We start from the raw sequence: 16,953 nt of genomic DNA, 5'->3' as shown, positions 1-16,953 counted from the left end.
GATACTCGAAAGATCTCACTTTCATCATAAACCTTAAGTTTCAAGGCTAAAGACACAACAGAGGTTCAACTTCAAAAAAAGGGCTGTACTCAAAACAATCATTTCCATAGCATGATCCAAAGCAATTGGCAGCCTTGAATAATCTTAGAAAAGTGACTTCTTTTAAGTTTTTTAACATGATTTATTGCTTATCCTCAGTTAAGAGAACATTTATTTATTTTCCCTTATCTTTATTTTCTTCCAATAACAAATTTACACATAGGTTTTCCAAAGTTACATGATTCATTTGGTCTCCCTCCCCTCTTTCATCTCCCTTCCTCAGTTGACAAGCAATTCCACTGGGTTATACATGTGTTATCACTCAAACATATTTCCATACTATAAATTTTTAAAAGATAAAAATCTTATAAAATGAAAATACTAAATCATATAGCCAAATAAATAATAGATAAATCATATATTTTCATCTGCTTTTCTACTCCAATAGTTATTTCTCTAGAGGTAGATAGCATTCTTTTTCATGAGTCTCTCAGAATTGTCCTGGATCATTATGTTGCTGTTAGTTGCAAAGTCAATTACATCTGGGCATCCTACAATACTTCAGTTACTGTGTATAATGTTTTCCTGATTCTGCTTCTTTTGCTCTATATCAGTTCACATAGGTCTTTCCAACTCTTTCTGACATCATCTTGTTCATCATTCCTTATAACAAATTAGTATTCCATCACGATCAGATACCACGATTTGTTCAGCCATTCTCCAATTGAGGGACATCCCTTCAATTTCTAATTCTCTGCCACCACAGAAAGGGCAGTTATAAATATTTTTGTACAAGCAGGTCGTTTCCCACTTTTTAAAATCTCTTTGGGATACAGATCTAGTAGTGGCATTACTGGATCAAAGGACATGCATTCTTTTAAAGCCTTTGGGCATAATTCCAAATTGGCTTTCAAAGTGGTTAGATCAATACCTGAAATGTATTAATGTCCCAATTTTGCCACATCTCCAACACTTCTTTACTGTCATATTTGCCAATCTGATAGGTGTGAGGTGGTTCCTCAGAGTTGTTTTAATTTGCATTTTTCTAATCAAGAGGAATTTAGAACATTTTTTCATATGTTATTGATAGTTTTAATTTCATATGAAAACTGTTCATATCCTTTGACCATTTATTGATTGGGGAATGACTTGGTTTTGTATAAATTTGATTTTGTTGTTTATATATTTGAGAAAGTAGACCTTTCAAAGAAATTTCTTATAAAATATTTTCCCTAGTTTGTTGTTTCCCTTCTAATTATGGTTGCATTGGTTTTGTTTGTACAAAAACTGTTTTTGATAAAATCAAAATTATTAATTTTACATCTTGTAATGTTCTCTGTCTCTTGCTGGGAAGGGAATTCTTCCCTTCATCATAGAATCTATTCTACATTCACCTAATTTACTTACAATATCACTTTTTTATGTTTAAATCATATAACCATTTTGACCTTATTTTGGTATAGGGTGTGAGCCTATTTTTCATCTAACTAGGATTAGAAATGATTTGATAAGATTATAAGAATCAGAGAATATCATAATAGCAGCTAATAACCAGCATTTATATTGCACTTTTAGCTTTGCAAAGCACTTTTATATATTATCTCATTTTATCCACACAACAATCCTGAATGGTAAGTACTATTTTTATTCCCATTTTTCAGATGGGGGAACTGAGGCAAACAGATTATGTCACTTTCCCAGGGTTATATAGACAATAAGTATCTGAACCTAGAGTGGAAAACGGTTAACCATGATAATTTCATTGTCTTCAAAGACATAAATCTGTCTCCTACAGAATTATTTTCTCTATCTTATTTTTATTTAACTATCTAGTACATAATTCCACCCTATCCCCCAAAGGCCAAGCTATGACAGGAAGGAAAAATGCAACAACTATTGGCAATGGAGAAAACAGTCATTGATGTACCAATCTAGAGCAAATAAAACTGATGCCAAATGAACAGTAAAGAACAATTTAAAAGCAATTTATCTTTGTGATACCTGGAGAAAAGGCAAGAAAGAGAAAAAAGCCATAGCTTGGGCTTAAGTTCACTTCAGATTCATAAGTCTACTGTAGGGGAGGGGGGGGGGGGAGGTAGTCTGTTCTTGGGAGAAAATAATCTCTTGGAGACAGTCACAGCAATCACAAGTGTTGCTCCAGCCCCAGTGTCTTCTCTGAGATCCACAAAGAGCCAGAAATGAAGGACAACAACATGGTTCTTGGGTAACAAGCAGGATTCAAAGGTTGCCTTACTAAAACCCAAATGGCATTACTGGCTTCAGGGTCCAGTTTTAGCTCAACCAAAAGGTTTCATCTAAAGAATCTTTTCTAGCAACATTCCTATACTTACTACTGGTCACTAATCAAAATGACACAAAATTATGATTAAACAAAGCTGCAAGATTTTCATTTCTGCCTGTGGAAGTCGCATTCAACCACTTCTTTATTGTAGTGCAGAATTCACCATGAGGAACTTAGTACTTCTCATTCATTTATCCTATCCTATTTTGTTTTGTAGTTATTGTGTACAGACTTCACTTTGACCACAGTGATGTCACCAGGTGCATGCCTGAAGTCTTATTCATCTTTCTGTTTCCCTAACAGAGATTTAAATGTAGAAAATGCATCAAGAAAGGTCAATGGACTAAATTAAAGGTAAATGATTAAAAGGAATACTCTCATTTTAACAGTTTCACCTATTTAAAAAAAACAAAGCATTGTGACTGGGTCTCAGGGGAGCAATTTAAACCAGCAGTTTATTGGAAGAATGATTTGGCTCATGGGATAAATTTCTGAACTTCTTGTCTTCTAAAAGAGGTCAGTAACACTAATGCACTGTTGCTAGAGTTGTGAATTGATCCAACCACTCTGGAAAGCAATTCAAAACTAAGTCTGGATAAATGGGCAAGAGACATGAATAGGCAATTTTCAGGTAAAGAAATCAAAAGTATCAATAAGCACATGAGAAAGTGTTCCAAATCTCTAATAATTAGAGAAATGCAAATCAAAACAACTCTGAGGTATCACCTCACACCTAGCAGATTGGCTAAAATGAAAGAAGGGGAGAGTAATGAATGTTGGAGGGGATGTGGCAAAATTGGGACATTAATGCATTGCTGGTGGAGCTGTGAACTGATCCAGACATTCTGGCTGGCAATTTGGAATCATGCTCAAAGGGCTATAAAAGAATGCCTGCCCTTTGATCCAGCCATACCATTGCTGGGTTTGTACCCCAAAGAGATCATAAACAAACTTGTACAAAAATATTTATAGCTGCGCTTTTTGTGGTGGCAACAAATTGGAAAAGGAGGGGATGTCCTTCAATTGGGGAATGGCTGAACAAACTGTGGTATATGCGGGTGATGGAATACTATTGTGCTAAAAGGAGTAATAAACTGGAGAAGTTCCAGGCGAACTGGAGAGACCTCCGGGAACTGATGCAGAGCGAAAGGAGCAGAGCCAGAAGAACTCTATACACAGAGACTGATATACTGTGGTAAAATTGAATGTAATGGACCTCTGTACCAGCAGCAATACAGTAACCCAAGACAATTCTGAGGGATTTATGGTAAAGATGCTACCCACATTCTGAGGAAGGACTGCAGGAGAGGAAACATATAAGAAAAACAACTGCTTGAACGCATGGGTCGGGGTGGACATGATTGAGGGTGTGGACTCGAAACTACCACACCAATGCAACTACCAACAATTTGGAAATTGGTCTTGATCAAGGACACATGACAAAACTAGTGGAAATGTGCATCGGCCATGGGTGGGGGGAGCGTGGGGGGTGAAGGGGAAAGGAGGAGCATGAATCATGTAACCATGTTAAAAATGAATATTAATAAATATTTGAAAAAAAAAAACTAAGTCTGAAGGGCTACAATACTGTGCATACCCTTTGACCCAGTAAAACCACTATTAGGTCATTCCTAAAAAAGATCAAAGGGGGAAAGAAAAGATTCTAATATGTACAAAAATGTGTGTACCAGCACTTTTTGTGGAGGCAAAGAATTGGAAATTGAAAGAATGCCTATCAAACAGGAAACAGCTGAACAAGCTGTAGTATGATTGAGATATGGAGTACTACTGTGCTATAAGAAATGATAAGCAGAATGCTTTCAAAAAAACCTAGGAAGACTTACATGAACTGGTACAAAGTAAAATGAGCAGAACCAAGAGAATATTGTAAACAGGAATAGTAATAATCAACTGTGAATGTCTTCACTATTCTAAGCAATACCAGGAATCCAAGACAAGTCCAAAAACCTTTATGAATAATGCTATCTACCTCCTGAGAAAGAACTAATGAAGTCTGAAAAGAGACTAAATTATACATTTTAAACTTTATTATTCTTGGGGGATTTTTTCCCTTGGATTTTCTTTTGCAACAATGCTAATATGGAAATGTTTTGCATGACTGCATATGTATAATCGCAAACTACTGCTTTCTCAAAGAGGAGGAAAAAAGGGAAGGAAGGTATTTGAAATTCAAAAATTTTTTAAATGAATGTTAAAAATTTTTGTTTACATGTAATTGAGAAAAAAGTTAAAAGGCAAAAAAAGGGTAAGAATTCAAAATAAATATTACAATCACAAAAGACTGAGAAGTTGAGAGATCAGGCATTATATACATAGCAGAACTGTTGATTCAAGATACATTTCATTGATGAAATTTGTCTATTAACACTATACAGGGATAGGCTACACAACTTAAGAAAATCCAAGTTTCCTCCTAGAAAAAACACAAGAATTAAATGCTAAAAGGATGGTTTAATATTAGGAAAAACATCCATATAACTGACCATATCAATAGCCAAACCAACAGAAATCACATGATTATCTCAAAAGATGCAGAAAAAGCCTCTGACAAAATACAATATCCATTCCTATTGAAAACACTATAAAGTATAGGAATAAATGGGCCTTTCCTAAAAATATATTTATTTAAAACCATCAGCAAGCACCATCTGCAATGGGGATAAGTTAGAAGCCTTCCCAATAAGATCAGGAGTGAAGTAAGGATGCCCATTATCACCTCTATTATTTAATATTATACTAGAAACACTAGCAGGAGCAATTAGAGAAGAAAAAGAAATTGAAGAGATTAAAGTAGGCAATGAGGAGACTAAGCTATCACTCTGCAGATAATATGATGGTCTACTTAAAAAATCCTAGAGAATCAACTAAAAAGCTAGTGGAAATAATCAACAATTTTAGCAAAGTTTCAGGATACAAAATAAACCCATACAAATCATCAGCATTTCTATATATTTCCAACACAACTCAGAGCAAGAGTTAGAAAGAGAAATTTCATTTAAAATCATCCTAGATAATATAAAATATCTAGAAATCTATTTACCAAGACAAACACAGGAATTATATGAACACAACTACAAAACACTTTCCACACAATTAAAACTAGATCTAAATAATTGGAAAAACATTCATTGCTCATGGGTAGGATGAGTTAGCATAATAAAAATGACAATTCTACCCGCACTAATTTACCTATTCAAGTGCCATATCTATCAAACTACTAAGAAACTTTTTTAATGAATTAGAACAAATTATAACAAAATTCATTTGAAAGAACAAAAGATCAAGAATATCAAGGAAACTAATGAAAAAAAATGTGAAGGATGGAGGACTAGCAGTACCAGATCTTAAACTGTACTATAAAGCAGTGATCATCAAAACAATATGGTACTGGCTAAAAGACAGAAGAGTGAATCAATGGAATAGACTTGGGGTAAATGACCTCAGCAAGATAGTGTACAATAAACCCAAAGAGCCTAGCTTTTGGGACAAGAACCCACTATTCGACAAAAACTGCTGGGAAAATTGGAAAACAGTGTAGGAGAGATTAGGTTTAGATTGACATCTCACACCCTACACCAAGATAAATTCAGAATGGGTAAATGACCTAAATATAAAGAGGGAAATTATAAGTAAATTAGGTGAACATAGAATAGTGTACCTGTCAGATCAACGGGAAAGGAAAGAATTTAAGACCAAGCAAGAGATAGAGAATATTACAAAATGCAAAATGAATCATTTTGATTATATCAAATTAAAAAGGGTTTGTATAAACAAAACCAATGCAAAGAAAATTAGAAGGGAAGCAACAAATTGGGAAAAAATCTTTATAACAAAAACCTCTGACAAAGGTCTAATTTCTCAAATTTATAAGGAGCTAAGTCAATTGTACAAAAAAAATCAAGCCATTCCCCAATTGATAAATGGTTGAGGGACATGAATAGACAGTTTTCAGATAAAGAAATCTAACTATCAATAAACACATGAAAAAATGTTCTAAATCTCTCATAATTGGAGAAATGCAAATCAAAATAATGCTGAGGTGTCATGCCACACCTAGCAGATTGCCCAATATGACAGTAAAGGAAAATAATAAATGTTGGAGGGCATGTGGCAAAATTGGGACACTAATACACTGCTGGTAGAGTTGTGAATTGATCCAACCATTTTGGAGGGCAATTTGGAACTAGGTCCAAAGGGCTTTAAAAGACTGCCTGCCCTTTGATCCAGCAATACCACTACTGGGTTTGTACCCCCAAAGAAATAATAAGGAAAAATACATGTACAAAAATATTTATATTCACACTCTTTGTAGTGGCAAAAAATTGGAAAATGAGGGGGTGTCCATTAATTGGGAAATGGCTGAAAAATTGTGGTATCTGATGGTAATGGAATACTATTGTGGTAAAAGGAATAATGAACTGGAGGAGTTCCCATATGAACTAGAATGACCTCCAGGAATTGATGCAAAGCAAAAGGAAAAGAACCAGGAACACTGTACACATAGACTGATACGTTATGGAACAATCGAATGTAATGGACTTTTCTACTAGTATCAATGCAATGATCCAGGACAAATCAGAGAAACTTATGAGAAAGAGCACTATTCACATCCAGAGAAAAAACTGTGGGAGTAGAAATGCAGAAGAAAAACATTTGCTTGATCACATGGTTTGATGAGGATATGATTTGGGATGTTGACTATAAATGATCATTCTATTGCAAATATTAATAATATGGAAATAGGTTTTGAACATACATGTATAATCCAATGGAATTGTTCATCAGCTCAGGGACAGGAAAAGGAAGAGGGGAGGGAAAGAATATGTATAACGTAACCATGGAAAAACACCCCATAATTAATTAATTAATTTTGGGGAAATTTCTGAGAAAAAAAAAAGAATCAAACGCTAAATTGATTATTGAAATTTCTAGGAAAATAAACATGAGCAATACTAAAAAATAGGCCTATTAAGATTCCTCAATCACTGGGAACATTTGGGATTAATGCAATCCATACTCACGGGAAAAGGTGAGCTCAGCAAGGGGAACATCGCAGTCCATGCAGTCATCAATAAAACAGATGCACATACTTTCAGCTTTAATCTCTACTCCAGATATCAACTGTGTTGGCAGAGTCCCCTGGTTATCTTTACTGTTAGACACTAGTGAGACAGACTTTAGGGGTTCAGCATTTTTAAACAACCAAGAGGCTGCCTTTTTCAGTTGTCCTTAAAAAACAAACAATCAGGTCAATCAAATCACAGAGCATAACTCCAACGGCATACCAAGAAAATGGAAAAAGTGGTTTCTAGGTCTTAAGGAAAAGCTTAAACTCTCCAACAGTCTCTAGTTAGCTATCTATACTCAAACTAAAAGGAAGGGGGAAAGCCAGATGATAGATGGAATGCCTGGAGAGGACCTTCTTGCTTCTCTCCCTGAATCTATTGGATAGTAGACTTATTTCTGTACATGCATGATTACCCCCACAGAAATGCAAACACCATGAGGGTAGGAGTCACTTATCTTTTTAGCTCTCTCAGTATCTAACAGTTCTATTCACATAGTAAAAACAAAAAATGTTTGTTGAATTTAAAGAAATTTAATTTAATTAAAGAAAGGTGAGAAGAAAGCAAGGAAAGAAAAGCAATGAAACAAACAGGCCATGGATCGTGCTCTCCAAATAAGTAATAAACTAGGCATATTTTATAATCTGTATAGATTTTCAGAACATTGCTCTCAACTGAAGTTCACAGGGTTTAAGAAATGAACCTGTCATCCAAATGAGAAATGAAACTAAAAATCCTGATTCAAATTACCTTGACACACCAAAAGAGCTCGACGACAATCCTCCATACTAAAACCCAGTTCTTGCAGTCGGGCCAGCTGTAACTCTGAAAAATTAGATTTAATATATATATATATATATATATGTATATATATATATATACACACACACACACACACACACACACACACACACACACACACACTATAAATAAAACTTTTCTAAGATCAATCATTGAACAAAGAGAAATTCAGAAATTTCAAACTGAGATGCCCCATTAATATTAACAAATAATGTTCAACATTCCAAACTAAGGTTTATGTTAAATATGACCATTTCTTTCCTTATTGTGATGTCTTTATATGAAGGAGATATTTTTAAAAATTACTTATTTTCAGGGGCAGCTGGGTAGCTCAGTGGATTGAGAGCCAGGCCTAGAGACGGGAGGTCCTAGGTTCAAACCTGGCCTCAGACACTTCCCAGCTGTGTGACCCTGAGCAAGTCACTTGACCCCCATTGCCTACCCTTACCACTCTTCCTCCTATGAGTCAATGCACAGAAGTTAAGGGTTTAAAATAAAAAAAAAATTACTTATTTTCACATATATGTATGTATACATATTAAGAGGACTGAAAATTTTGTTCTATTTCTATATACGTATATATAAGTGTATTTGTGTATATAGATTTAAAAATAAAAATTTTGAATCTCCTTAATATAAAGAGAACACAATAAGAAAGAAAAGGTCATATTTAACACAAACCCTCAGTTTAAGGGCTTTATTTTTATTTGTTAATAGAAATGAGACATCTCAGTGATAAATTTGATTTTCTTATTCTTGATTGATATGTATTATATATACATATACTGTATATTGCATGCATGTATGTACACACATACACACAATATATATATATACACACACTACATTCTTTGGAGGAAAATAAAACAAAACACCTCGACTTATAGTAGCCTAAGGACAAAAGTAACTAATTAAAAAATTTCACGTGAAAGTTATCTATACTTGTACAGAAGAAATACCAAAGATTACAAAGTGACAGAATGGGTGGGGGTAGGAAGGGCTAGCCCCTAGTTAAAATACATACCTAGGAGGGGGTCTAGAGTATGCCTGGGGCTGTCCCTGGTTTCTGAGATTGTTGGGGTCTCACAGCTCCAAGAGGGTCCTGGAAGGTGACTGCTAGCAGAGGCTGCCTCCAATACCACCGAGTCTGGCACTGCAACACTAGCCTGCTCTGGGATGGATTTTGCAATGGCCAGAAACAGCTGAACATCATTGTAGGAGAGTCTGATATCCAGGTTTTGTAAATGAATCTAGCGAAAGAAAACAGTTATTTTTTCTAAAGGATACATTTGGCTTTATTTCCTTCTTTCACAGTACAACTGCTTTTATTAAATCTTTCCTTGACACAAAAAGTTAACTTGCCCAAAACAACAGATGTTATTTTTCACCCTATACATGGCAAAGGAAAAAGACCTTAGAATTAGGCACTGTTTCTGAGCTAAGAAGCCTAAGATCTAAAGTTCAAAGGTCATACAACTATCCTTTAATACAAGCACCCATGATTTCATCAGTGTGGATTTTCCCCTTACAAACTCAGATCAGAATCCACCTAATTCTTAGTGGATGGGAAATCATGAGTTTGCTGTGATCATAAACACACATTACCTAATGGACCACCCCTTCCTTGTTAAATTTCTCCTCCCTTATCACAGATTAGTGTCACTCTCACTACACTCAGGTCTTACCAAGCTTATCTTCCATTGGCCTGGCCTTCAAGAACCTGGGCAAGATGCTGACATGAAACATAACCATGTCAAATGAAAAATATTAATGTGTATTTCCAAAAAGGAGAACTCCAAAGGGTTCTAATAACTTAGTATTTAGACAAGGCTAAACTTTTCCTCTTTATCTAAAAAGGATTTTTAAGAAAAAGAATCAGGAAAATGAACCATATGAAGGAAGGAGATCCCTCATCTTACAAGACAACTCTACTCTCTCAAGCAAGAGAGACTCAGCAGTTGTCACCTGGCAACACTAAATGAGCTCATTTTATTCAGTCTTGAAAGTGATTTTTTATTAAAACGACCCATCCATGAACCAATTTCAACACTGTTATAAATGGAACAAGCCTCAGACCCCAAATACACTAAAATCTATTTTTCTCAGAGACTATTCAAATAAAATTTATAATGGCAATATGACTATCAAAAATAAAATGCTTTAAAAAGTGTGACTCAGTGACAACTACTAAGAGGTTCAATTGTGGTTTACTTTTCTTATTTGGGATCTCTTCAGAAACAGTTGAATTTATCTAATACTGTCTCTTTTCTCCTTTCCCAACAACCTATGGCTCAAATAAATTAACTGATCCTACCACCCCCAACCCCTAATTCATTATGGTATGCACTCAAATACTATTTGGGCAATTATTTTTTAAAGTCTAGAGAGACAAAACACTTAAGAGTGGTTTCTTACTGCCTATCAGATCAAGTCTCAGTTCTTTAGCCTGACATTCAAGACCCTTAATTAATCTGCTCCACTTTCTCTCATTATTCCCCAACAAGCAATCTGCTCCCATCAGGCTGGTCTTTTTATCAGTCTCCACAAACACAATGCCATTCCTGCCTCCACAGCTTTGAATATAGTGCTGTTCTGAATGAGAATACCCTCGCCTCCTCCTTCCTGCCTAGTCAAATCCTAGCTATCATTTCAGGCCCACCTCATGAAACCCAATATTCTTATCTAGTCCACAGTGACCTCTCTCTTCCTTAAAACTCTTAGAGCAATGGTCTGTCTGTTCCACATAACAGAACACTCGTTTTTATACTGTTTAAGTATAAAATGATTCTACATTTGATGTTCTCAACATTTATTTGGCATTTAATACATTAGAGGCCTGTCTCTTATCCTTCTTTTGGACAATCTGCACTAGCAGAGTCCTAGATGTATGAAGCAAAAAGTACTCAGTAAATAACTGTTTACTGGATTGGACAACACAGAGAATATTCAACGTCTGACTTCTTTTCCAGCATTACCTCTAGGACTGGGGGAAAATCTTCACTATTGAAAGCATCCATCAACCCAGAGCTGTTTTGATAAGAAGAATTTCCCACCAGCTCAACTTGAATTTGTACTGGATCAATAATGGAGAGAGCTGTGTCCTGTTCATTCCCCAGGCGGCATGAAAACACCTAGGAATGAAAATGGAAAGTGGCAAATATTATTGTCTGAAATTACAGGAGTGTGATCTGACAGAAGAGCAGCCCCTGGTGACAACTTTTGTTTTTCCATTTCCATAGAGACTCTCCCTGCTGTAAAACTAATCCAAAATTTTTATCTTGCTTGTGGATGAAATGGAGGAAAGAAGAGAATTCACTAACTTCAGTTTCCCCTTTGCTCTCCTTTTAGCATTCTCTAGTCCTCCTAAAAAGTGTGTTAGCAAGGTTCTTTGCTAGAATCAAAAACTGTTCATTACATTGTCTTTGTAAATGTTCCCTAAATGATGGGCCAAGGGAAACTTAGAATTCAGATCCAAGTGTGCTGTCTGAAGAATCAAGCTGAAAAGGGCTTCCAGGGTTGAAAGGAATCTCAAATATGCTACCATGCAGTGTTCCTATGACTTTGGGACAGGAAAGCTTCCCTTTCCCTTTTTTTCTACACAATGCCCAATTGTACCTGACAGTTCATTCATCAATCACCAAGATACCTCATTCAAAGCTGGCATTGTGGTGGCTTGGAAAGCTGATGAATTTATGCAATTTCATTATCAATTCACATAAGACCACACTAGTATCCAAATTTCTAGTTCCCACTCTTAAACTAGGACTGGAACTTGGTGAGGGTAGGAAGGATGGGACAGAGTGGAGCTAAGAAGAGAGGGAGGAACGAGAACAAGAAATAAAACCTCCCCACAGATTTTGTTCACTTATATCTGGCAGCAGAGCTGCCTCTCAAAACCATATACTACTGACAGTGAAAATAAATTTCATTTTATTTCCTCCACTTGTATTGTAGAAAGAACAATGGACTTGAGGTCAAGAGAGACACATTCATATCCTACCTCTGAAACTTATTAGTAACAAGACCATGGCCAAATTAATTAGTATCTCTGGGTCTCATTTTCTTCAACTGAAATATGAGGTTATTATCTGCAGTACCTACTGCATAATACTGTTCGGAGGTTTGAATGAGGTAATACATGAAAAATACTATGAAAACCTTAAGGAGTTACCAAAATGTCTGCTGTTATTACTGTGTAACTGTAAGTGATACCATAGAAGGGAAGAGAGCCTAGAAAGGAAGGGAATTTAGCCATTGACTAAGCTCTAAGCCAGGGCCTTTTAACCTGAGTTCACAAACTTAAGAGAAAAAACGTATATTTTTATTTGCCTAGAATTAATTAGTTTCCTTTGTAATTCTATATATTTGATTTTATGTATTCAGAAACATTGTTCTGAGAAAGGGTCTTTAGGCTACACCAGCATACCCAAGGGATTGATGATTCAAAAGAACAATAATAATAGCTAACAGTTATATAACCCTAACTATAGACCAAGCTAAGTGTGCTAAGTGCTTTATTATTAAGTGATTTGATCTTTGCAACACCCTCAGGAAATAGGTTTTATTATTATTTCCATTTTACAGATAAGGAAACTGAAGCAACCAGAGATGAAGTGACTTGTTTAGGGTCACAGAGCTGGAAAGTGTTTGAGGCTAAATTTGAACTTAAGTCCTGACTCCAGCCCCAGTGCTTTAATCACTGTGCTACTTAGCTCAAATAAAATAATCTGACATTGTAAGGAAAGAAATGCTAACAAAAATCACTGGCCCAGAAATGATACAACTAAATGTCTCCCCTATTTGCCTATTCCCCAAAAGCTAAAATACCACTTTTAGAATGCCTTTTCTTCAAAAGTTACTCTTTTAAAAATGCAGATAACCCTAACACCTTAGTTTGGATTCTTCTAACCAGTTCATTTCCTCTTTAACCTGATGACTGGGGCAGCAGGTAAGCACTGGGCTCCAAGTTCCAAGGAACTCCCATTTTCCATCAGTTGCTCTGCTTGATTAGAACTTTATGCCCTCCACCCTACTCAAGATAAGCTGATCATCTGATATCTCCTCACCAGGCTAACTAATAGACAGCTTTTGTTACTCAAGATCTTCCATCCTCCCTCTCTTCTGACTTTAGAGAAGGTTCAGAACCTGTAGAACTTTCCAGATAACTCTATTTTCCATCAGTAATTCTGTAGTTTTCAAAGAATACCATGCCTCCATGCCAGGACTCTCTAGTCCTACCCTCAACTCCACCCCCACTTTTCAGCTTCCTTTTGTGTGCTGTCTTCTACCATTAGACTGTAAGATCCTTGAGGGCAGATTGCCTCCCACTTTTTCCCTTGTATGGCTAGCATTTGGCACAGTGTCTGAAATACAGTAGGCCCTTAATAAGTGTTTACTGAATTGAATTGTATCTAATTGTTTTAAATGGAAAAATTCTCCTTTAGATGCTTCTGTATTGAGTTGATCATGTATCACTCAGGGTATACAGGATGCCTTCTCACCTCAATACCAAACAGGCTTCCAGAAAAAGGGCGATCCACAAATCTGGGCTTGTAGGTGAGCACTGTGGTTCCTTTTAAAATGATGGCGTTGGTATCAAAGCAGGACATATCTTCAACTACCACAAATTCAGTGCCTAAAAAAGATAACATGAGTTAAAATCCAAAACCTAGACACTGAAAAGCTACCATGTTTAATCAGGAAGGGAGTCAGTTCTTCTAACAAAGACTATACAAGCTTCTATCAGAAAGAAAAACCAGGGGGCAGCTGGGTGGCTCAATGGATTGAGAGCCAGGCCTAAAGACGGGAGGTCCTAGGTTCAAATCTAGCCTCAGAAACTTCCCAGCTGTGTGACCCTGGGCAAGTCACTTGACCCCCATTGCCTATCCTTACCACTCTTCTACCTTGGAGCCAATACACAGTATTGACTCTAAGACGGAAGGTAAGGGTTAAAAAAAAGAAAAAAGAAAGAAAAATCATTAGCCACTAAGAGTTGCTCTCCAAAAGAAAGGCATTATATTTCATCATAATCATAAATCAGTCCTCTGGCGGTGACTAATAGTAGCTGATCCAACAAGAATATCCCACAGATTGATCAAAACTGAAAAGTGTCCCCTCCACAAAACCTTTTAAAGTTAGGAATTTGGTATACTTCCAGAATTTTAGAAACACATAAGATGAAGGGTAAAGTGTCCATTCAATAAGGCACAGAAAACATACAGATACTCCAGTTTACCAGCAAATACTATACTGTTGGTTATTCAAGTTCATCACAACAGTTTAGATCCCATTTAATACAGACATTTTGCAAAAGCTGAAATGTTAGGAGGTCAATTTTCAACTATTCTATGAATAACAAATACTGAGTTTTATACAATGACTGGGTTGCCAAAAGGATGCACAGTTTAAATGCATAAGGGGAGCCCCCTATCTGAAAAATAGGTAAAATAAAACTTTTTGTATGAAACAATCCTTTGTAAGGCAAAGCACCTCTGCCAACACTCACTCACTCTCTCTCTCTCTCTCTCTCTCTCTCTGCTTTGTAAACATACTGATTTACTTAAGTAAACTAGGTCCAATTAACATGAAGTGCTTTGCCTCTGGTACCTAAGCTGGGGCTAGACATCAAGTGATCACATGAGAATGAAGGTGTCAACCTTTTTGGGGGGCCTGCTAAGCACTAACATTAACTTTTTAGCCCCAAGCTCAATCAGAATCAAAGACTTACATAAACAAGATGTGTTTCTAGAAGGATTTCATATGTTCAAGGATGCACATAGTCAAGTACCGTAGGTTACTATGACACAGGTTGCAGAGAATATATTCTATAACAAATAGACTAAGGTCCTAAAGTCAAATTATGAGTTAATTAATTGTGCATTTGATTGAGTTCGATAGGGAGGCCTGATATATTTGCTCACCTGTCACATTGACCTTGACTTCCAGATGCCTCTCTGTAGATACAGGGAGGGAAGACCGCTTGGTAACTACCCCACTTTTCACGGTTTTGGGGAATACAGTTGTCTCACTGCTATAGTTACGTTGGCGTGAAGGAGTTATACTGTCTGGTTTCTTGACATCACTGGGAGTATGGAGAAAATCATGGACCAGCAGTAGCCAGTCAAATATGAGAAACACTCGGAGGTTGTTGAGAACAACTGTAAAACAGGAAGAATCTTTGGTGGAGCTAGAGAAGAAGAAGACAAAGAGAAGACACAAAGAAAGAGGTCTGACATTTGCAAATTTGATGCTTTTCCTCCCTATTATTGCTTTCTCCTATTCCACTGTATTCTAAATTAAGAGGATCAATTATCAGTAAACAAAGAGCATGAGAAGTGTAACAGACTTCTCTGGCTATTACAAGCTAATCAAACTTTTTTTTTTAAAACCCTTGCCTTCCGTCTTGGAATCAATACTGTGTATTGGTTCCAAGGCAAGAAAGTCCTAAGGGGTAGGCAATGGGGGTTAAGTGACTTGCCCAGGGTCACACAGCTAGGAAGTGTCTGAGGCCGGATTTGAACCCAGGACCTCCTGTCTCTAGGCCTGGCTCTCAATCCACTGAGCTATCCAGCTGTCCCCCAAACTTTTTTATACTATAAAAAGGTTAGTTCAAGGTTGCTAACAAAGTACTTGGTCTCATCACTAAGATAAGATCAAAATGGGTACATGATCTAGACAAAAAAGAAGCTATTATAAGCATATTAAAAGAACAAGGAACATATTACATGAGTCAGCTAGAGAAGGAGAGCACCGTGAGATGTAAAATAGATAATTTTGAGCACATTACATTAAAAAGGTTTTGTACAAATAAGACAAATGTTGCCAAGATTGGAAGGAAAACAGAAAACTGGGGAAAAAATTTTATAGACAACCTCTCTGATAGAGGTCTCATATTTAAAATAGAGAACTTTGTCAAATTTATAAGAGCAATCCTCTAATGCAAACCAAAACAATTCTGAGAAACAAAACATCTCACACACTGGATTGCTAAGATGACAAAAAGGAAAAATAATAAATGTTGGAAGGGATGTGGAAAAATAAGGTGAAGTTCTGAACTGATGCAAACATTTTGGAGATCAACTTGGAACTACACCCAGAGAGTTATAAAACTGTGTTATAAAACCCTCAGACCCAGCAAAGAATTGCTGGGTCTTTCCCAAGGAGATCAAGGAAAAGAACCTACTTGTACAAAAATATTTATAGGAACTCTCTTTGCAGGGGGCAAAGAACAAGAAATTTAGAGAATGCCCTTCATTGGGAAATGGCCAAACAAACTGTGATATATGATTGTGATGAAATACTACTGTACCATAAAAAATGATGAGCAGGCTAATTTTTTTAAACTTAAAAGAACTACATGGGCTAATGAACAGGAAATAAGTCTATTCAAGAGAACATTACACATAGCTACAAATTTAATATTTGAAGAATAACTTGTGAATGTCACCTCTAGAGAATGAAAATGGAAAATGAAAAATGGAAACATGAAAGACATAATCAATATAGATATGTATCGTCTTCTATGATGTAGGAAGGGGAGGGGCTGAGGCACTTGTAAATAAAATCTATTAATAAAAAAAATTTAAGTATTTGATCTGCTTAGTGACAAAAATATTTTCTTTTTTTGACCCCACACTTAATTGGAAGGCATGGCCAGACGAGATATAAACTGGAAAGCAATGCCTCTTCAGAATTTAGATTTCTTAGCCTAAAGAAGAAGGTACA

The 16,953-nt window shown here is 36.2% G+C and overlaps 1 protein-coding gene across 2 annotated transcripts in view; it reads right to left on the bottom strand.

Annotated features, from left to right (window-relative positions):
- The window catches only part of VPS13D (vacuolar protein sorting 13 homolog D), a 364,180-nt gene that overhangs the window by 252,465 nt on the left and 94,762 nt on the right, over nt 1-16,953 (bottom strand). For both annotated transcript variants that reach the window (XM_044667757.1, XM_044667758.1), the window contains exons 30-35: nt 15,150-15,415; nt 13,731-13,864; nt 11,205-11,360; nt 9,254-9,479; nt 8,179-8,253; nt 7,384-7,590 (exon numbers count right to left, since the gene is read on the bottom strand). In XM_044667757.1, coding sequence (XP_044523692.1) covers nt 7,384-7,590; nt 8,179-8,253; nt 9,254-9,479; nt 11,205-11,360; nt 13,731-13,864; nt 15,150-15,415 — 1,064 coding nt within the window. The remainder of the gene's footprint in view (nt 1-7,383; nt 7,591-8,178; nt 8,254-9,253; nt 9,480-11,204; nt 11,361-13,730; nt 13,865-15,149; nt 15,416-16,953) is intronic.

The sequence above is a fragment of the Gracilinanus agilis genome, chromosome 3 (genome assembly GCF_016433145.1).
Source record: "Gracilinanus agilis isolate LMUSP501 chromosome 3, AgileGrace, whole genome shotgun sequence".
Classification (NCBI taxonomy): Eukaryota; Metazoa; Chordata; class Mammalia; order Didelphimorphia; family Didelphidae; genus Gracilinanus; species Gracilinanus agilis.
The sequence above is the reverse complement of the archived record's forward strand: the minus strand, read 5'-3'. Positions and strand labels throughout refer to the sequence as shown.